The sequence below is a fragment of the Eucyclogobius newberryi genome, unplaced genomic scaffold (genome assembly GCF_026437365.1).
Source record: "Eucyclogobius newberryi isolate DKJ021-1_F unplaced genomic scaffold, fEucNew1.0.hap1 SCAF_2, whole genome shotgun sequence".
Taxonomy (NCBI): Eukaryota; Metazoa; Chordata; class Actinopteri; order Gobiiformes; family Gobiidae; genus Eucyclogobius; species Eucyclogobius newberryi.
In genome coordinates, this window is record NW_027315834.1 from 23,442,825 (window position 1) to 23,458,975 (window position 16,151).

The following is a 16,151-nucleotide window of genomic DNA, read 5'->3' on the forward strand; positions in this document are numbered from 1 at the left end:
TACAATAAACATGTGACATGTTCTTACTCAGCGTCTCACTCACAGCCTCAGCATTTTCAAAAGCACTGTAAAGCTTTGACAGATGAGAAAAGTACCTTTACCTTCATTCAGCTGGTTGACCTGCTGGTTAAAGTGTGAGAGCCCAGGCCCAGAATCTGTGGGCTCTACAAAAGAACAGATTTGATCTCACATTGCTATAAAACAGCGCCATCACACTTTCACACATTGCATTACATCATGACCTTATGTATTACGTAATGCCCTGGGATTTGTCTGTCTGAGCAGATGGACTGTGCCATAACTCTCCCATTGGCATTGTGTGCTCTGATACACGGTGAAGCATTTAGGTGCCTTCACACTGTCGTACTGGAATATAATGAGATCATTTGTCACAGGGTTTATAGAAGACTAAAATGCTAATAATATTTTAATGCTACCTGTCAGTCTTAGCTGTACCAGAATTTATGACTAAAGTGATAGAAAATGAACATAGAGCCACACTAATGAAGGCATTGCAATTCAGGAGCATTTAACATTTTCCAGAAACTAATGGCACTGGTCACAGTGATAGCAGAAATTATATTAATATGTACAACGCTTTTACAGACATGAACCAATGTGTTGGTCTGAAGCCAAGACTAATTCTGATTGAAAAGCAGCCATTTCAAAAGATGCCTTAAGTAAAACTGTTAAAGAGCCAAAACAATGCTAGTTTCCAGTAGTACATCGCAGCATGAGCCAGGATGCTGCTCTGCTGGGCTCTAGTTTTGGATGAGAATATGAAGCCGGGGCATTTTTGGGATCACTAAGACTAGCTAGGTGACCTCATCACATCAGCACATACACACACATATACACACTCTGGCTGACCAATGAACATAGGCCTCTGTAGATCAGACTCTCTTGCCAACACACAACTAATCCTTATCTGCGCATGCTCACTGACTTAACTGGGGCAGAGATCTGACAAAGAACGACAAAGCACTACATTTGTGTCTCTTAAAATGTGCTAGAAATGTGGTCAAGGTCACACAACACACCGATTGTACTCTGACTTTTACTGTCCTCCAATTGTCTGACCGTCGTGGGGATTTGTAGCTTACTATAGTTACAGTAACCCCTGTCAGAATGGGTCTCTAGAATTAATTCCTAAACATATTTCAATAACTAGTGGTTGTGCACAGTGAGAGCAGGACTTAAGACCTTACGTCCCCAGAGGAAAGAGACATGAATAGAGAGGATTTATTGGTGCTCCTGAAATGAACCATATGCCAGATATGAAACACATGCTCACAGTTCATGGAAGGGCCATGTTAAGGATGAATACATCTGAGCTAAAAAAAAACAGTGTACAATGCTCTCTTTTTCAACTGAGCACTCATTCAGCACTCTTCATCCAGGGCTCTGGGACGAGCAGGTCAGATCACAGCCGACACAGACTATTTGAGCCACTCCCCTCAGGCAGGAGGCCACTCCCCTCAGGCAGGAGGCTACGGTCCACCCGGACCAGAACCTCCCGCCACAAGAACAGTTTCTTTCCCTCTGCTGTTGGACTCATGAACACTTCTTAAACATTGTCACTTTAACCATAATTCACTCACTGCACTGTTCACTTTCTGCACCACATCTGTAAATTCAACTGTAAAATCTATTTTAATCTTATTAGTAAATTGTAAATGGAAATGATTTTTATTGAATCCATGACTTATTTGATATATCTTGCTTTTATTATTGTTCATTGTTGCAAGTTGCACTGAATCACCAAAGAAAGTTCCTAACCTGTGAATTTTGTTTTGTCACTTGTCATTCTGATTCAGATTCATTCACATCCGCAGTGTAACTAAATGCAATAACTTTGGAATCAAAGGCATGTAGAATTTACGTACAGTTTCCGTTTATTTCAGTCACAATTAACAATAAAATAAACACTAGCGCTGTAGGCTTTTAGTCATTTAGCCAATTAATTGGTCAATGGTGTTGTAGTCTACCAAAATGTGTCAACTAAGTGTTTCATTTAGATTATAAGGATTCATATGGGACAACAAAAAGGCATGGAGTGAGTTAGATGTCTATCTTTGGAAGTTTATTTTAGCTTTTTTTCCCCCAAGTACTTTTGTGTATACATTTTCTCGTGCAGTTGTCATTTTTTAAGTGCCGTTTTGGTCAGATACGGTCAGATCACAGAGATACTGAGATGTTTTGAAAGGTTTTGCCATCTTTTCATTCAACTATCGACCTACATTCCAAATAGGCAGCAACAGAATTTGTCCAGAAGATAGTGACTGAAAAGGCCCAAGCAGAAGCAAAACTCATCAAAGCCTGCCTCATTTGCTCGCCACACATCAGTGAAAAATATTATAAATAGAAGAGAGGATTGAAATAGAAAGTAAAGCTATAACCAATTTAGAGCAATTACAGTCATATTTGTCCATCAATGAGTTGAAAAGGGCTCTTCCAGTAATCGGTCGGGACATGTTTTTGTTGTATCTTTAAAATCAAATTGCATAGTACGGTCATAATAATCTGCATTAATATTCATTTTCATTATTATATTGAATACATACACTGGAACTGAACTGAACTGAACTGAACTGAAAAGGCATGTACATTTTTTTTTAATTTTCAATTGTCCAAATCAAATATTGTTTTTACAAATAACTGTAGTGGTGATTATTCTTAAATACAAAAACACTGGACATTTTTGAGAGCAGAAAATATCACGATGAACCAAAATATTGAAACTACTTCATGCTACTGACACAATCATTCTGAAAGTAAATGTACAATAATGTTTAAAGGGGTAATATTATGCTAAATCAACTTTATTGAGCTTTTAAACTAGCTACACAGGTTTTTCCTCGTAATCAATTTCCTCCAAGTTATTTTTAGATTGATTCATAGAGGTTTGTGTAATCCTGTATTGTCCTGCAACTGAGGCTCGAGTGCTCAGAAAATCCCTGTTTTGGCCTATCCCCTATGCCCACCCACCTCCCTGTACTTAGCTGTGATTATTTGAAAACATAAGACTCCAAGTGATACATGCAGGGTTCTAAAATACCACGTAGACACTTTTCAAAAATAAAAAAAACATGTAAATGAAAATCCGCTGCTTGTTAGTGAAATGTTACTAGGAAGAGACGGCGCTTACCAGATCTGTAAGTTTTAAACAGGAAGTTAATGGGCCCATTTCTATTACTGTGGTGAATTACATAGAAAACAGAACAAAAAACATAAATCCACCTTTATTTGTTTTATAATGAGTTGTGGATGTTGATTATGTGGCCCTCTACAGGTCAAATCTTACAGTACAATGAAAAAATAACAAAACTAGTGCAAAGAAAAAGTACCCACAATAAATATTTACCCCTAAAAATAGTAGATATACTGGTAGTAATTATCGTGACAGGGCTAGTTATTTATGTTATAATGTGGTGTTTTTGGTTGTCAAGCAGAAATGAGCCTCACATTTGGGTTCCTAGGACAAAAAACTGTTGGATATTTGTCTAAAAATGCCTCTCTAATCTGACTACGCACTTCCAAACCTCACCACCTGCAGCCGAGCACTAGTGCAATTGAATTCTGCAGATTCTGAGCTTTCATAAGGCGCTGGTACAGCTGGCAGCCCGGTGTAAACGCTCTCTCTTCTTTCTCACACTTATTGTGCTTTATCTCCTATATTTTGTAAATATAGTAAGTATATTTTTTCTATTTTACTGTACGATAGGGACACGCGCTGGAATAGTTTTTTAATTCAACTGTTTTTGACTTTTTTCGGCTGGATTTGAGTGTTTTTCGTTGCGTTCTTTGTGTTGTGACGTGAGCTAGCTCCGAGCGAGCCCACCAGCCCCCCCCCGCGCCCTCCGGCCGCGCTAAAGTTCGGCGTGTCGTCGGTACACGTTTATACACACGTTTATATGAAAGAGGAACTTCACGAACGATCGGGACACGCACTGGAATCGCTTTAAATTAACTTGTTTTGACTTTATTCGGCTGGATTGAGTGTTTTCGTCATGTCGTTGCGATGTGTCTTGGCTCTGAGTCCCCCGGCTCCGGCCCCGCCCCCGGCCGGCGCCGTACCGCGTTTACACAAAGGAGGAACTCATGAAACTGCGGAGAACAGTCGTCTTACCCGGAGATCGTCACGTTATCCCGGCGGACATCCTAAGGAAAACGCAACGAGGCAGACGGGCTGGACGTAAACTCCGAGAGAAGAGAGGGACAAACAGGAAGTCGGTTCCCGCCGTAGTCATGGGTAACGTGAGGTCCCTTCAAAATAAAATGACGGAAATAGCGAGCCTCATGCGGTCCCAGAGGATTTATAGGGACAGCAGCGTCTTGATTTTCACAGAGACCTGGTTAACAGCAGAAATGCCAGACTATTGTAGGTTTGGACAATTTTCATCTGCTGCGGGCGGACAGAATGAAAGAATGCTTGAAGAAAAGAGGTGGAGGTCTGGCGGTGTATGTGAACACGAGCTGGTCCAAACCCGAACACTGCACAGTGAGGGAGCAGCTATGTAACAAGGATATTGAACTATTGGCTATTGGCATGAGGCCATACTATCTGCCCCGGGAGTTCTCACATGTGATTTTGATCGCAGTCTATGTGGCCCCGTCTGCCAATGCTGAAAATGCTTGTGAAGCACTGCTCTCCTGCACTTGTAGGCTGCAAACACAGCATCCACAGGCTCTCTTCCTCATCTCTGGTGACTTTAACCACGCTTCTCCCTCTTCTGTTCTACCAACATACACCCAGTATGTTACCTGCCCCACCAGAGAGAATAGAACATTGGACTTGTTTTTTGCCAACACCAAAGAGGCTTATTCTTCTTCCCCCCTCCCTCCCCTGGGCAGCTCGGACCACAACCTTGTACATCTGAGGCCTGTGTATGAACCCATCGTGCGCAGGCAGCCTGTGGTGTCCCGTGAGGTGAGGATGTGGTCTGCTGAGAGCGAGGAGGCTCTGAGGGACTGCTTCAGCACCACTGTCTGGACTGAGCTTTATGACCCACATGGGGAGGACATCAACACCATCACAGAGTGCATCACGGACTACATCAACTTCTGTTTTGAGAACATTGTTCCCTCCCGGACGGTGCGGTGTTTTCCAAACAACAAGCCATGGATTAACCGTGAACTGAAGGCTCTGCTGAAGGAGAAGAAGAGAGCCTTCAGGTCAGGGAACAAGGGGGAGCTGAGGACTGTGCAGAAGGAGCTGAGGAGGAAGATCAGGCAGGCTGAGGCCGGCTACAAGAGGAGGATGGAGGAGCAGCTGCAGCAAAAGAACATTCAGGGAGTGTGGAGGAGCCTGAAAACCATCTCGGGCTTCAAAATCCCCCCTGCCCAGACAGAGGGGGATCTACAGTGGGTGAATGATTTAAATGCTCACTTCTTGAGGTTTGATCGGTCACCCGCCCCTCCCCCTGCACAGCTGCATGCTCCCTCTTCCACAGCTGGACAATGCCCTGCATCTGTTCCTCTTCGCTTATCTGCCCCGGACCATCGGCTCCCCACTTCGCCTGGACTCACCCATCCCCCCAGCACACAGTCCCCCTGCCAACCACTGACTGTCACAGCAGCACAGGTGAGGAGTGAGCTGAAGAGGATTAAAGTGAGGAAGGCAGCAGGACCTGATGGCATCAGCCCCAGGCTCCTTAAGTCCTGCGCAGATGAACTGTGTGGAGTTATGGAGCATGTCTTCAACATGAGCCTGAAGCTGAGGGTGGTACCACAGGTCTGGAAGACCTCCTGTCTGGTACCTGTGCCTAAGACACCGCGCCCCAAAGACCTCAACAGCTTCAGGCCAGTGGCTCTCACGTCCCACCTGATGAAGACACTGGAGCGGCTAGTCCTGGACCACCTCCGCTCCACCGTGAGCTCAGCCATGGACCCGCTGCAGTTTGCATATCGGTCTGGCGTCGGAGTGGAGGACGCCGTCATCTCCCTGCTGCACCGCTCTCTCTCTCACCTGGAAAAGCCTGGCAGCTCTGTGAGGATTCTGTTCTTCGATCTTTCCAGCGCCTTCAACACCATCCAGCCACTGCTCCTGAGGGACAAGCTGGAGACGGCTGGTGTGGAGTATGACCTGGCAGAGTGGATCCTGGACTACCTCACAGACCGACCCCAGTTTGTGAGAGCCCGGAACTGTGTGTCTGACACTCGGACCTGCAGTGTGGGGGCGCCCCAGGGCACTTTCCTCGCGCCCTTTCTCTTCACCCTTTACACTGCAGACTTCAGACATGACACGGACAGCTGTGTCCTGCAGAAGTTCTCTGACGACTCTGCCATCATCGGACTCATCACGGACGACGATGACGCGGAGTACAGAGGACTGGCGCAGGACTTTGTGGACTGGTGTCAGCGGAACCACCTCCTCATCAACGCGGGGAAGACCAAGGAGATGGTGATGGATTTCCGCAGACGCCACCCCACTGCCCCCTCACCAGTGAACATCCAGGGACGGGACATTGAGAGAGTGGACTCATGCAAGTACCTGGGTGTTCATCTGAACCACAAACTGGACTGGACTCATAACACGGACGCACTGTACAGGAAGAGCCAGAGTCGGCTCTACCTCCTGAGGAGACTCAGGTCTTTTGGAGTGACAGGGCCACTCCTGAAGACCTTCTACGACTCTGTGGTGGCATCAGCCCTCCTGTACGGTGTGGCCTGCTGGAGCAGCAGCATCACAGAGAGGGAGAGGAAGAAGCTGGGCAGAGTCATCAAGAAGTCCAGGTCCGTCCTGGGCTGTGCTCTGGACTCGGTGCAGGAGGTGGGGGACAGGAGGGTCCTGGCTAGATTCACATCTATGCTGGACCATGAGTGTCACCCCCTGCAGGACACTCTCTCCGCTCTGGAGAGCAGCTTCAGTGAGAGACTGATCCACCCTCGATGTGCGAAGGAAAGGTTCCGTAGGTCTTTCCTTCCTGCTGCTGTCAGACTTTGTAACAAAAACTGTTAGTACTGAACACTCGCAATACTGACCTAACCTAATACTGATGTGCAATTCTGTCATATGTGCAATTGCTGTTGGAATTCATTTCATGTGCAACCTATGTGCTGTCGTGACACATATTCATGTGCAATTACTGTCGTGATCACATGCAATGGTATTTATGTATTTATTTATTTATTTGTCTATGGGAGTTTTTATTTATTTATAGGAGATCTTCTACTGAAAGTGTTTTTCAGACTTCCTATAAGTGATCTGTTCTTCTGTATCTACCTCTGTATCTACCTGAGTTGCACCAATGAAATTTCCCCATGTGGGACAATAAAGGAATATCTTATCTTATCTTATATGAGAATGGCCCTTTATACTAATAATAAAGTGAAATCTGCGTTTGTGTCTCTGCAATATGAAAGCTTTGTCATGAGCAACCAAGATTGAGCTGTGATTGTAGTGCCTTTTTTAATCCAATCTTTGCCTTTTCAACATTGCCTTGAGTACCTATGGCATATATGTTTTAGAACAAAAAACAAAAGCTGATTACAAAACCCAAAATGGCCTCAAGTCACTCTGGCATTTCGTATGCCAGAAATTGACTTTGGGCTCCATCTACTGGCTGCGGAGGGATATACATAGGCGAGATATACAAAGGCTAGCTTGCCTCTGACATGCTAATGTGGGCACTCAATTGTAATGAAAGTCAGTAGAGAGAAGAAATGCTTGGAACAAGTCTAATGATGATATATGGACTTAAAAACAGTACACAAGTTCTCGTCACTCGACATATAACATCACAGATCAGGAAATTCACAAAGGTTTACTAACTAGACTATCATCAGACTATCGTGAACAATGTTATAACATGGTTAAAAGCTCAAAGAAGTCTATTTAGCATTATATGTGTCCTTTTAAAATTATTTTTATTAGTTATCAGTTGAAAGTTGTGAGATTGCCTTTCCGTGCAGCAGCCTTTTAAACAGCCTACTAAAGACTGTGGCCTTGTTTATGCATGTTAAAGCTTCTGTCAGCTCTCCGTAAATCACAGCTAATCAGTGGATTCTTTGAGTTGCCTACTGATGTCAGCCAAACAACAAAAGTGCTGAGCTGTTTAACAAACGCTCTTAATGGATTTCCGTTTTCTGAAAAAGGGAGAAAGTGACGACATCGCAAGCTACGCTCGAAACACCCTACACGTCCTGCTCTCCAAAGTGCTTTTATGCAAACTTTCGTTGCCTGGCCAAGATGGCAGGTTTAAATTTAGCATGAAGCCAGGCGAGGGCCGGGCACCACTTTATACAGTAAAGTCAGTGAGTCAGAACAAATAAAGTCTGAACGTCCATATTTGACACCAATGCTCTGAAGACAACCCATATCTGACATTAACATCCTACCCAAACACCCAATGTCCATCAACGGACGTACATGAATTATGAATGATGTATACACAGGCAGGGTCAAACTACTTGAACATCTAAAGGCGCATATACACTCTTTTAATCTGTCACAAGTCTAGGCTATGTTCTACAGCTACTCTTCTGCATTCTACTTCTAATTCTACCGTGTACCTTCCCCTGGGGCTCCATTGTTCCTTGGTTGACCTTGAGTGTGACCCTCAGCATTATCAACTGCAACACGTCTTTCATGTTGGAATCCACTCTCCATTTCATCTTCGAATACTGTGCCCAGTGGATGAGATAAAGGTAAAAATTAACGTGAACACCACGAGTAGGAGTTCGGCCCACTCGTCAGAAACAAGTTGGCATGCAGAAAGGAACAAGTGAATGTGTGTTAATAATGATAATTGGACTGCACAAATATCTAACAGGAGGGAATTTGAATAGCTGTATTCACACCAGGGTAATTTGGGTCAATACTCTAATTAAAAGAAGTTATTTACAAAAAGGCATTCACAGTCACAGGCGATGGTAACCAACCCTTTTTGGAAAGCACAAAAACAGGAGGTGTACTATTTGCAGAATTGCTACTGTATATGACTGATGGTTCTAATACACTAATTGATCTAAATAGGACTTCAGGTAACACATGACCTATTGATACAATTTTTATAATTTCCCCCAAATTATTGTCATTTAAATGTACTAGAAACTCACCCACAGCCCTGTTTTACCTCAAAATGTTACCTTTAGTAAGGCAGTGTAGTCATGCTTTGTGCATTGCTCTCTTCGCACTAAAATGTTCCAATAAATCTTTATGTGTATCTTTTAGGCAGCTGGTCTGGTAAAACAATATACCGGCCTGTAGTAGAGATTTAAGGCAAAGATTAAAATGCCAATAAAAGTCTAGCTCTAATATGTTGTATACACATCTTTTTACAAGATAAATCACATCAACACCAGTATGCTGTTTCTTTTAGCAACTTCCACAATTGGCGTTAATTTAAAGCTGACTTGTGGGCTGTGGCCCGATTGTTGAGTCTAGCCATGCGTCAGCCTTTTACTGCTGGACCATGTGGAGAACAGCCCAGAGCTGTCAGGGTTGATGTTGCCACTTTGCCGATCGTTTCTGTCTAACAGCTACGCGCCCGGGAGCGTCTCCACCGAGAGAATCCCCTAATCAAATTCCCTTTTATTCCAAGCCTCCCTCTGCTTCTCATCCGGAATCACACTGCATTACAACACACTAACACATCCCTCATTCCTTACTGCTTTGTGTGGCTGAAACGCCTCGTCCACTCCACACTGTCCATTCATTTCCCCATGTCATTTCTCTGAATAGGCACACTGTGGAAGAATTCCTTCTGTAAGGGTTAATGTGATGTGATGAACGGACGAAACAACAGCGAAGGTCTATTAATAATGAAGCATGCCTGAGCTGTGGCAGGGAAAGAAAGAAACTGACAAAAAAGTGGGCGACAAACACAATGGAAGAAGTGAAGTGGGGATGATAAAGTAAAGAATAGGCTTGGTTCCATTCAGTGACTTACTTGAACCGGAGGGAGAGCCCGCGATTGCACCTAAAAAGAGAAACCGAAAGAGACGCAGAGATGAGAGCGCGTTTATTTATGCATTCATTTTGCCTTTGTGTATCAGACTCAGGTGGCCGAGAAAGCTTAGGAGCTGTTCGAGGGGAATAAAAGGAGGCTTGTGCGTTAACCTTTCATACAAGCGTAATGAGACCCCGTCCCCTTATTTGACCTTTAAACATTAAGCGGTGGTCATTACATGTAGGTTTTTTCTATAATATATTTATGGGGCTTGACTTTGAAGCAGATTCTGAAAAATACGTTATTATCCGTCCCATTGAATCTTGCTTAGTATAGTAACAAGTAGACATTTTTTGAAGTGTGAGGAAAACTGCTACTACCTTTAGAAACTATCGCTAATGACCGTGGAAGCGTTCTTGTTGATGCAGCCGAGGTGGACCATTTTCCTTTTTTTTCCCCCCCGACTGAGAGGAGTTGGAGGGAGGGGCTGCCCTAGATTATTATTTTATCAGAGCTAGCTACAGTGGCTGTCTACACTTGGAGAGAGGATTTCCCCACACACACTCCCGTCATCATGCTGGGATGTTCTGCTTTCCTGCTGTGGAGCTGGTGACACCCCAGTCTGAAGCTGCTGACCGAAAAACCACCGACCATAGCACAGAAAGAAGTGTTTATGTACTGATTACCTAAATATGATAAATGTAATTACAAGCTAAAGTCAGCATCTGTTACTATAAGGAAGTTAATTACAGCTAATGAGACGGAGCAGAGCAGCAGCACTTCTCATAAAAACAGATTTTAACATGATGGCACTTGACACAAGATGCTCTCTATCCTTTCACCCTTGTAAGTGGCTGCGTAGAAATTGCATTTGCAATAAACCAAATTAAATTGTAAGAAGATTGTACAAATGCTGATTACTCCAGAAATATATTTAGCCCTCACTTTATTTTGGCTGAAGCTAAAATAAAAGGAGATAAATACATTTCAAGACTGAAATCATCGTCTTTGGTCCACAGAAACAAAGTGAAAGTGTTAGTACCTCCAGAGTCTCGCTCTAAAATCTACAGATCAAGTTAGAAATCTGGGGTAATAATGGACTCAGACTTGAACTTTAACAGCCACATCAAATCAATAACATCAGCAGCTTTGTATCATCTAAAAAACATTGCCAAAATCAAAAGTATAGTGTCAAAACCAGACTTGGAGAGACTTATCCATGCGTTTGTCTCCAGTAGACTTGACTACTGTAACGGCCTGCTCACTGGCCTCTCCAAACGAGCTGTAAAACAGCTGCAGTACATCCAGAACGCTGCTGCTCGGGTCCTGACTAGAACCAGGAAGTACCATCACATTAGTCCTGTTCTTAGGTCTCTGCACTGGCTCCTGTGGCTCAGAGAATAGACTTTAAAGCAGCTCTGCTTGTGTACAAGTCTCTCCATGGCCTAGCACCAAAGTACATCTCAGACATGTTAGTGCCATATGAACCATCTCAGACTCTGAGGACCTCAGGGACCGGCCTCCTGCTGGTGCCAGAGTCAGGACTAAACATGGGGAATCTGAGTTTCAGTTTTATGCACCTAAAATTTGGAACAGTCTTCCTGGAGATGTGAGACAGGCCTCTGGTCTGACAATGTTCAAATCTAAGCTAAAAACTGTTTTGTTTAGCTGTGCATATGACTGAAAGGATCTTCTTTGCACTCTTCTCTTTAATGTCTTGCCATTAATGAGCAAAATAATAAACTAACAAAAGAAGAAAACACAACTGAGATTACACATTTTTGCCACTGGTCTTGACATACTTCTAAACTAGCTAATTCAAGATTAGTCAGTTAATAGATCCTCGTGATTGTGAACCCGAGGAAGAATAGTTGTGCCTGTGATGCAAAGCTAAGCTGGTTTGCTTACGGCAGATGGAAATTTAAGATACTACAACAGCCGCACAACAAAAAACAAATTGACACAGAAACATCTTATTTAAGTGTAACTGCAGTCTTCCTGTTGTTTATCTGTTTTTTCTTTTCTTTTCTTTTCTTTAGCTGGGATGTTCATACTAAATATTAAGCAGAGATGTAGACCTTTACATTTGTTATCAGACTGTAGCAGCTCTTTCATATGTTACTTGTGTTTTGAGCTATTACAGAAGAAAATGTCATTACTCCCCATTGCTCACCACTTTTTGCCCCTCACTGCCAAAATTCAGACTGTTGTGATGTTACCTGCATAATCTCTGTTCTAGACTCACTGTAGGTCATTTCAAAGTCAAAGTTATCACTATAATATGATGCAATGCCCTGTTTGGTTACTGTTATAGCACACAATGGACAATTGCGGGTACGTACAGGTGTTGGGAGTTCCATTAGGCGTCGGCAAGTAGGAACCAGCTTTCCATGACTTGGCCTTGAAGCCCTTCTTGCAGCGCTGACAGTCCTGGCCCGTGGTGTTGTGTTCACACTGGCACTGGAGGTATCCATCCACCAGCAGGCACTGAGAGGCATGGAGGTTACACTTACACCTGTAGAAGAACAGAAACAGACAACACGGGTGAGGCGGAGGAGCGAGGAAAAGAGAAAGGGAAGAGTGATGATCCAGATGGCTGCACATGGCGTCAGGCAGCGGGGGAAAGTCAGCACAGAGCAGTTTGCGGTGCTGTGGAGGAACTAAATAGGTGTTCGTGCACAGAAGCTAATTTTACTGATGTTTAGGCTCAAATGGAGTAAATATAAATGGTTTAGGGCTGATAGAGGTAAGTGAAACATACAAACAATAATATAAACTGTGACTATGTTATCTAGTGTTGTCAATTTACTAAAACTTGATTTAGATTCAAAGTAAAAGACTCAATACTCGTACTGTTTTGATACTACAATGATAAAAAATAGTTGTCATAGTAAATAGTCATTATCAGCATAAAATTAAAGTAATTTCTTTATGTTACCATGCAGTTACCGAAGTTTTGATAAAGCTCACAATCCTTCTGATGGAAACGGTTCAGGAAAGTTCAAATTTTGTGAGGGATTTTTTTTTACAAAGTATCGATACTGAGTATAGTTTTGATACTGTTTTTTGATACTTTTGATGACCTTAATGTTAGCATCATTGTGACAAATTGAGCCTGTTCTTTTACTTCTATTGGACTGTTGTTCTTATACAACAACGAATCTTACTTTACTTTAATACCACTACTTTTATAATTATAGGGTTTTGTGATTTTGCGTCACAACCAAATTACTAGTTTTATTAATTTGTATTTCCTGATGCACACTGATTTGTTGATAAAGCCAAAGACAGTGCACACTTGTAATCATTAGTGTTAGAGTTCATATTGTTTAAGTTTAGGGCCCCCAATTCAAACTGAAGCTTCTTTCTGAACCCTTTGGAGTACCAACAAATAACTGGACTGGGTCGCATCTGTAGCTTTGACTTCTGATGTCTGATTTACATTTATTATTTGTGGTACAGAGGAAAATCTGTTTGCAAATCTCACCTAGAGGTTTTTTTTTTCTTTTCGTAAACACTAGCACACAAGCTGCTGTTGATGGAATGGACTGACGAGATCGATCAGTTGTTGTGTCTTGACAATTCCCAGTTAAAAGCTTGAACTCATTTAGATTTAGAGACTTGTAATAAAGTTAGTTATTCAAATTTCGTGAATTTTAGGTATTTTGTTATTGGTGGTTTAGAGTACAAAATGGATCCTGATTGTCACTGACTGAAACTAAGTGGGTTACACTATCTTTCCCTTTATATTTTACATGCCAATGAGTTTTGTAGTTCTTTTTATCAGATGGTTGACAAAAGGGATTAAATAGAGTAAAAAAATCTTCTCTAGCTAAGGTTCACAGGTTTTAAAGCAGCTTCTTATTACTTATTGGCACATTTTAAAGTCTTGGTGTATTTCTTAAAGTGAGAAATTTTCCTGAAAGTCACAAAGCTTTTTAAGTTCAAATGCCAAATATCAACATGTACACTTATTTCAATAACTACTGTACACGTTATGCAAAAAAAAAGACTAAAAAATAATCCTTGGAATGTCAATTGGAAGGGTGAGATTGCCCTTTTATCCAGCGGTATGAATTCATGTTTGGATGATATTTGAATGTGTAAGTGCACGTCGATGCAGATGTGACCTTGGCTGAGGGCAGAACCCAGGTGGGCTGATCCAGAGGCCACAGGTTTTTATTTAGAAGGAAATGAGGATCTTAAGGACACTCGGTGGATGCGATTTTAAATTACAGCCTTTTCCAGACGACTGACTGGACTCCAATCCAGTTTGTTCCACTGGAGTGAACAGCTATCCGTCTGCATCAAATATTCAAAGAATTGCCCCTGTATTCTGGTGCGATGACTACTTCAATCTTCTTTCCACACTCTAATCTCCGCTTTCTCATCATGTTTTTTTCTCATGCGCAATGCTATTTTCATAACTTTATAAAACTTTGAAGCACGCCGTTAGCCTCACTTAGAAAAATTGAGCCTTTCGATCACGACGACGTGGTTTATGTCAAACGCTTGCCTTGCAGCGCTATAAATTACCCACAATCCTCTCTGATCACCTGCATGAGGTGACAGGAGACGCCGGCGAGGATCCATCCAGCGACAAGGCCTTGTTTCTGTATGCTTTCTGAAGGACACGAGCTGTCCACTTAGCAAAGGAAGGAAATTGAACATCTCCTTTTTTATGGTGGCAAATTGTGTGTGGAGGAAGAGTGAAAGTGTGCGGAGAAGACAGGTGCAGGTGTGTGCGTGTGTGCGTGTGTGTGTGTGAGTGTGTGAGTGTGTGAGTGTGAGTGTGTGAGTGTGTGAGTGTGAGTGTGTGAGTGTGAGTGCGCCTCTCCTTTCGCGTGGTGCATTTATTCTTGAGCGTGGATGACAGACAACAGATCACACAAGCGGAGCCGTTGTGACTAATGCCCGTGCTGAGTGAGTGACAGCAGCCTGCGTTTCACTGGCTCTCATCTCCAGCGCCTCAAAGTGATAAATCTCATCTGTCTCATCATCAAGTGAGGAGGCTCTGCTGAGTGCACGATCTGGAAGTTGTAGTTTAAAATCAATACCTAAGAGCAGAGTGATTTTAAAGGTATATACGCTGAGCTGCTTGTATCTCGCAGACCTAATGGCTGGGGTGAACAAGCGGAAATGGCCTAAGCCGCTTGTCAATTAAGGGAGCCTGACATTGCAGCCTACATTAGAGGCCACTGAATACCTCTAATCATAATCATATCAACATTTCTCTTGTCAAGATTATTTGGTTAGTTGAAAATTATGATTATTCAGGTCACTGTATAATCTTACAAACTAAAAACTAATTATCATGACCACTTTAGAGGCAAAAAATAAGTTATTTTAGTTCAATCTATGCTCTAACAAAGTAAGCCTGAAGGTAAAAAGGTTTTATATTTGGCTGCTAATGTTAACTTACATAGTATTATAAGTCTATGATTAACAAACGACTTTATAATTCAGAAATATTCATTAAGCTGGTCACATGCAAGAAGCATTGTGAGCTGTTTGGCAATTTAAATTAGACAAAATGAAGTAACGGTGATACTGTTGTTTGGTCTAGATATCAATAATCGTGAATGATCGTTCAATCGCTATATTTCTTCTCACAATAATAGTAATACAAAAATGTTATATTGTGACATCCTTAATTCTCACACGGCCTTTGTTTTCAACATCTCTTCCGAACCTTTTGTCAACATCTATTATTTACATGTATACGATTGAAAGTGCCAGATTTTCATTACGTAGCTTATTTGATTATGCTTTTTAGGTACGTATAAGTAAGTCAAGTATAACGTAACTCTACTTTGAAAAATAAATGGGACCATTGACTTCTTGTTCAAAACTGCAGAACTGATAAGCCTTCATAGTGACATTTCACTGTAACAAGCAGTAGATTTTCATAAATATTTTTTATTTTTCTAAAGTGATGGAGCTTTTTAGAACCCGACATGTATCACTTGAGTCCCAATTTTTCTAATAATTCCATTTAAGTACAGGAATGTGAGTGGGGATAGGGGGTAGGTGAAAACAGGTATCAACTTACAACTTTGAGTACACTAATGACGAGGAAACACTGTTAACATGGAAAAAAGCTCATTTGTTAGATTAGCCTTGGCAAAACTCTGAGCTCAGAGAGTTGTGAAAAGTTCATGTGAACTAATTATGCTTTTCACATTTTAAGACAGGCATCAGGTACGGTGCCTTTAAAGTTGAGTTGAGGACACATATTATGCAAATTGTTTGTGGTTT

The 16,151-nt window shown here is 42.2% G+C and overlaps 1 protein-coding gene across 2 annotated transcripts in view; it reads right to left on the minus strand.

The window, feature by feature from the left end:
* The window catches only part of ntng2b (netrin g2b), a 69,571-nt gene that overhangs the window by 19,280 nt on the left and 34,140 nt on the right, over window positions 1-16,151 (minus strand). Inside the window, exons 4-7 of one of the 2 annotated variants that reach the window (XM_072454604.1) lie at window positions 12,236-12,408; window positions 9,894-9,923; window positions 8,515-8,625; window positions 102-164 (exon numbers count right to left, since the gene is read on the minus strand). In XM_072454604.1, the coding sequence (XP_072310705.1) occupies window positions 102-164; window positions 8,515-8,625; window positions 9,894-9,923; window positions 12,236-12,408 (377 nt within the window). The remainder of the gene's footprint in view (window positions 1-101; window positions 165-8,514; window positions 8,626-9,893; window positions 9,924-12,235; window positions 12,409-16,151) is intronic. The other variant, XM_072454599.1, reaches the window with a different exon arrangement.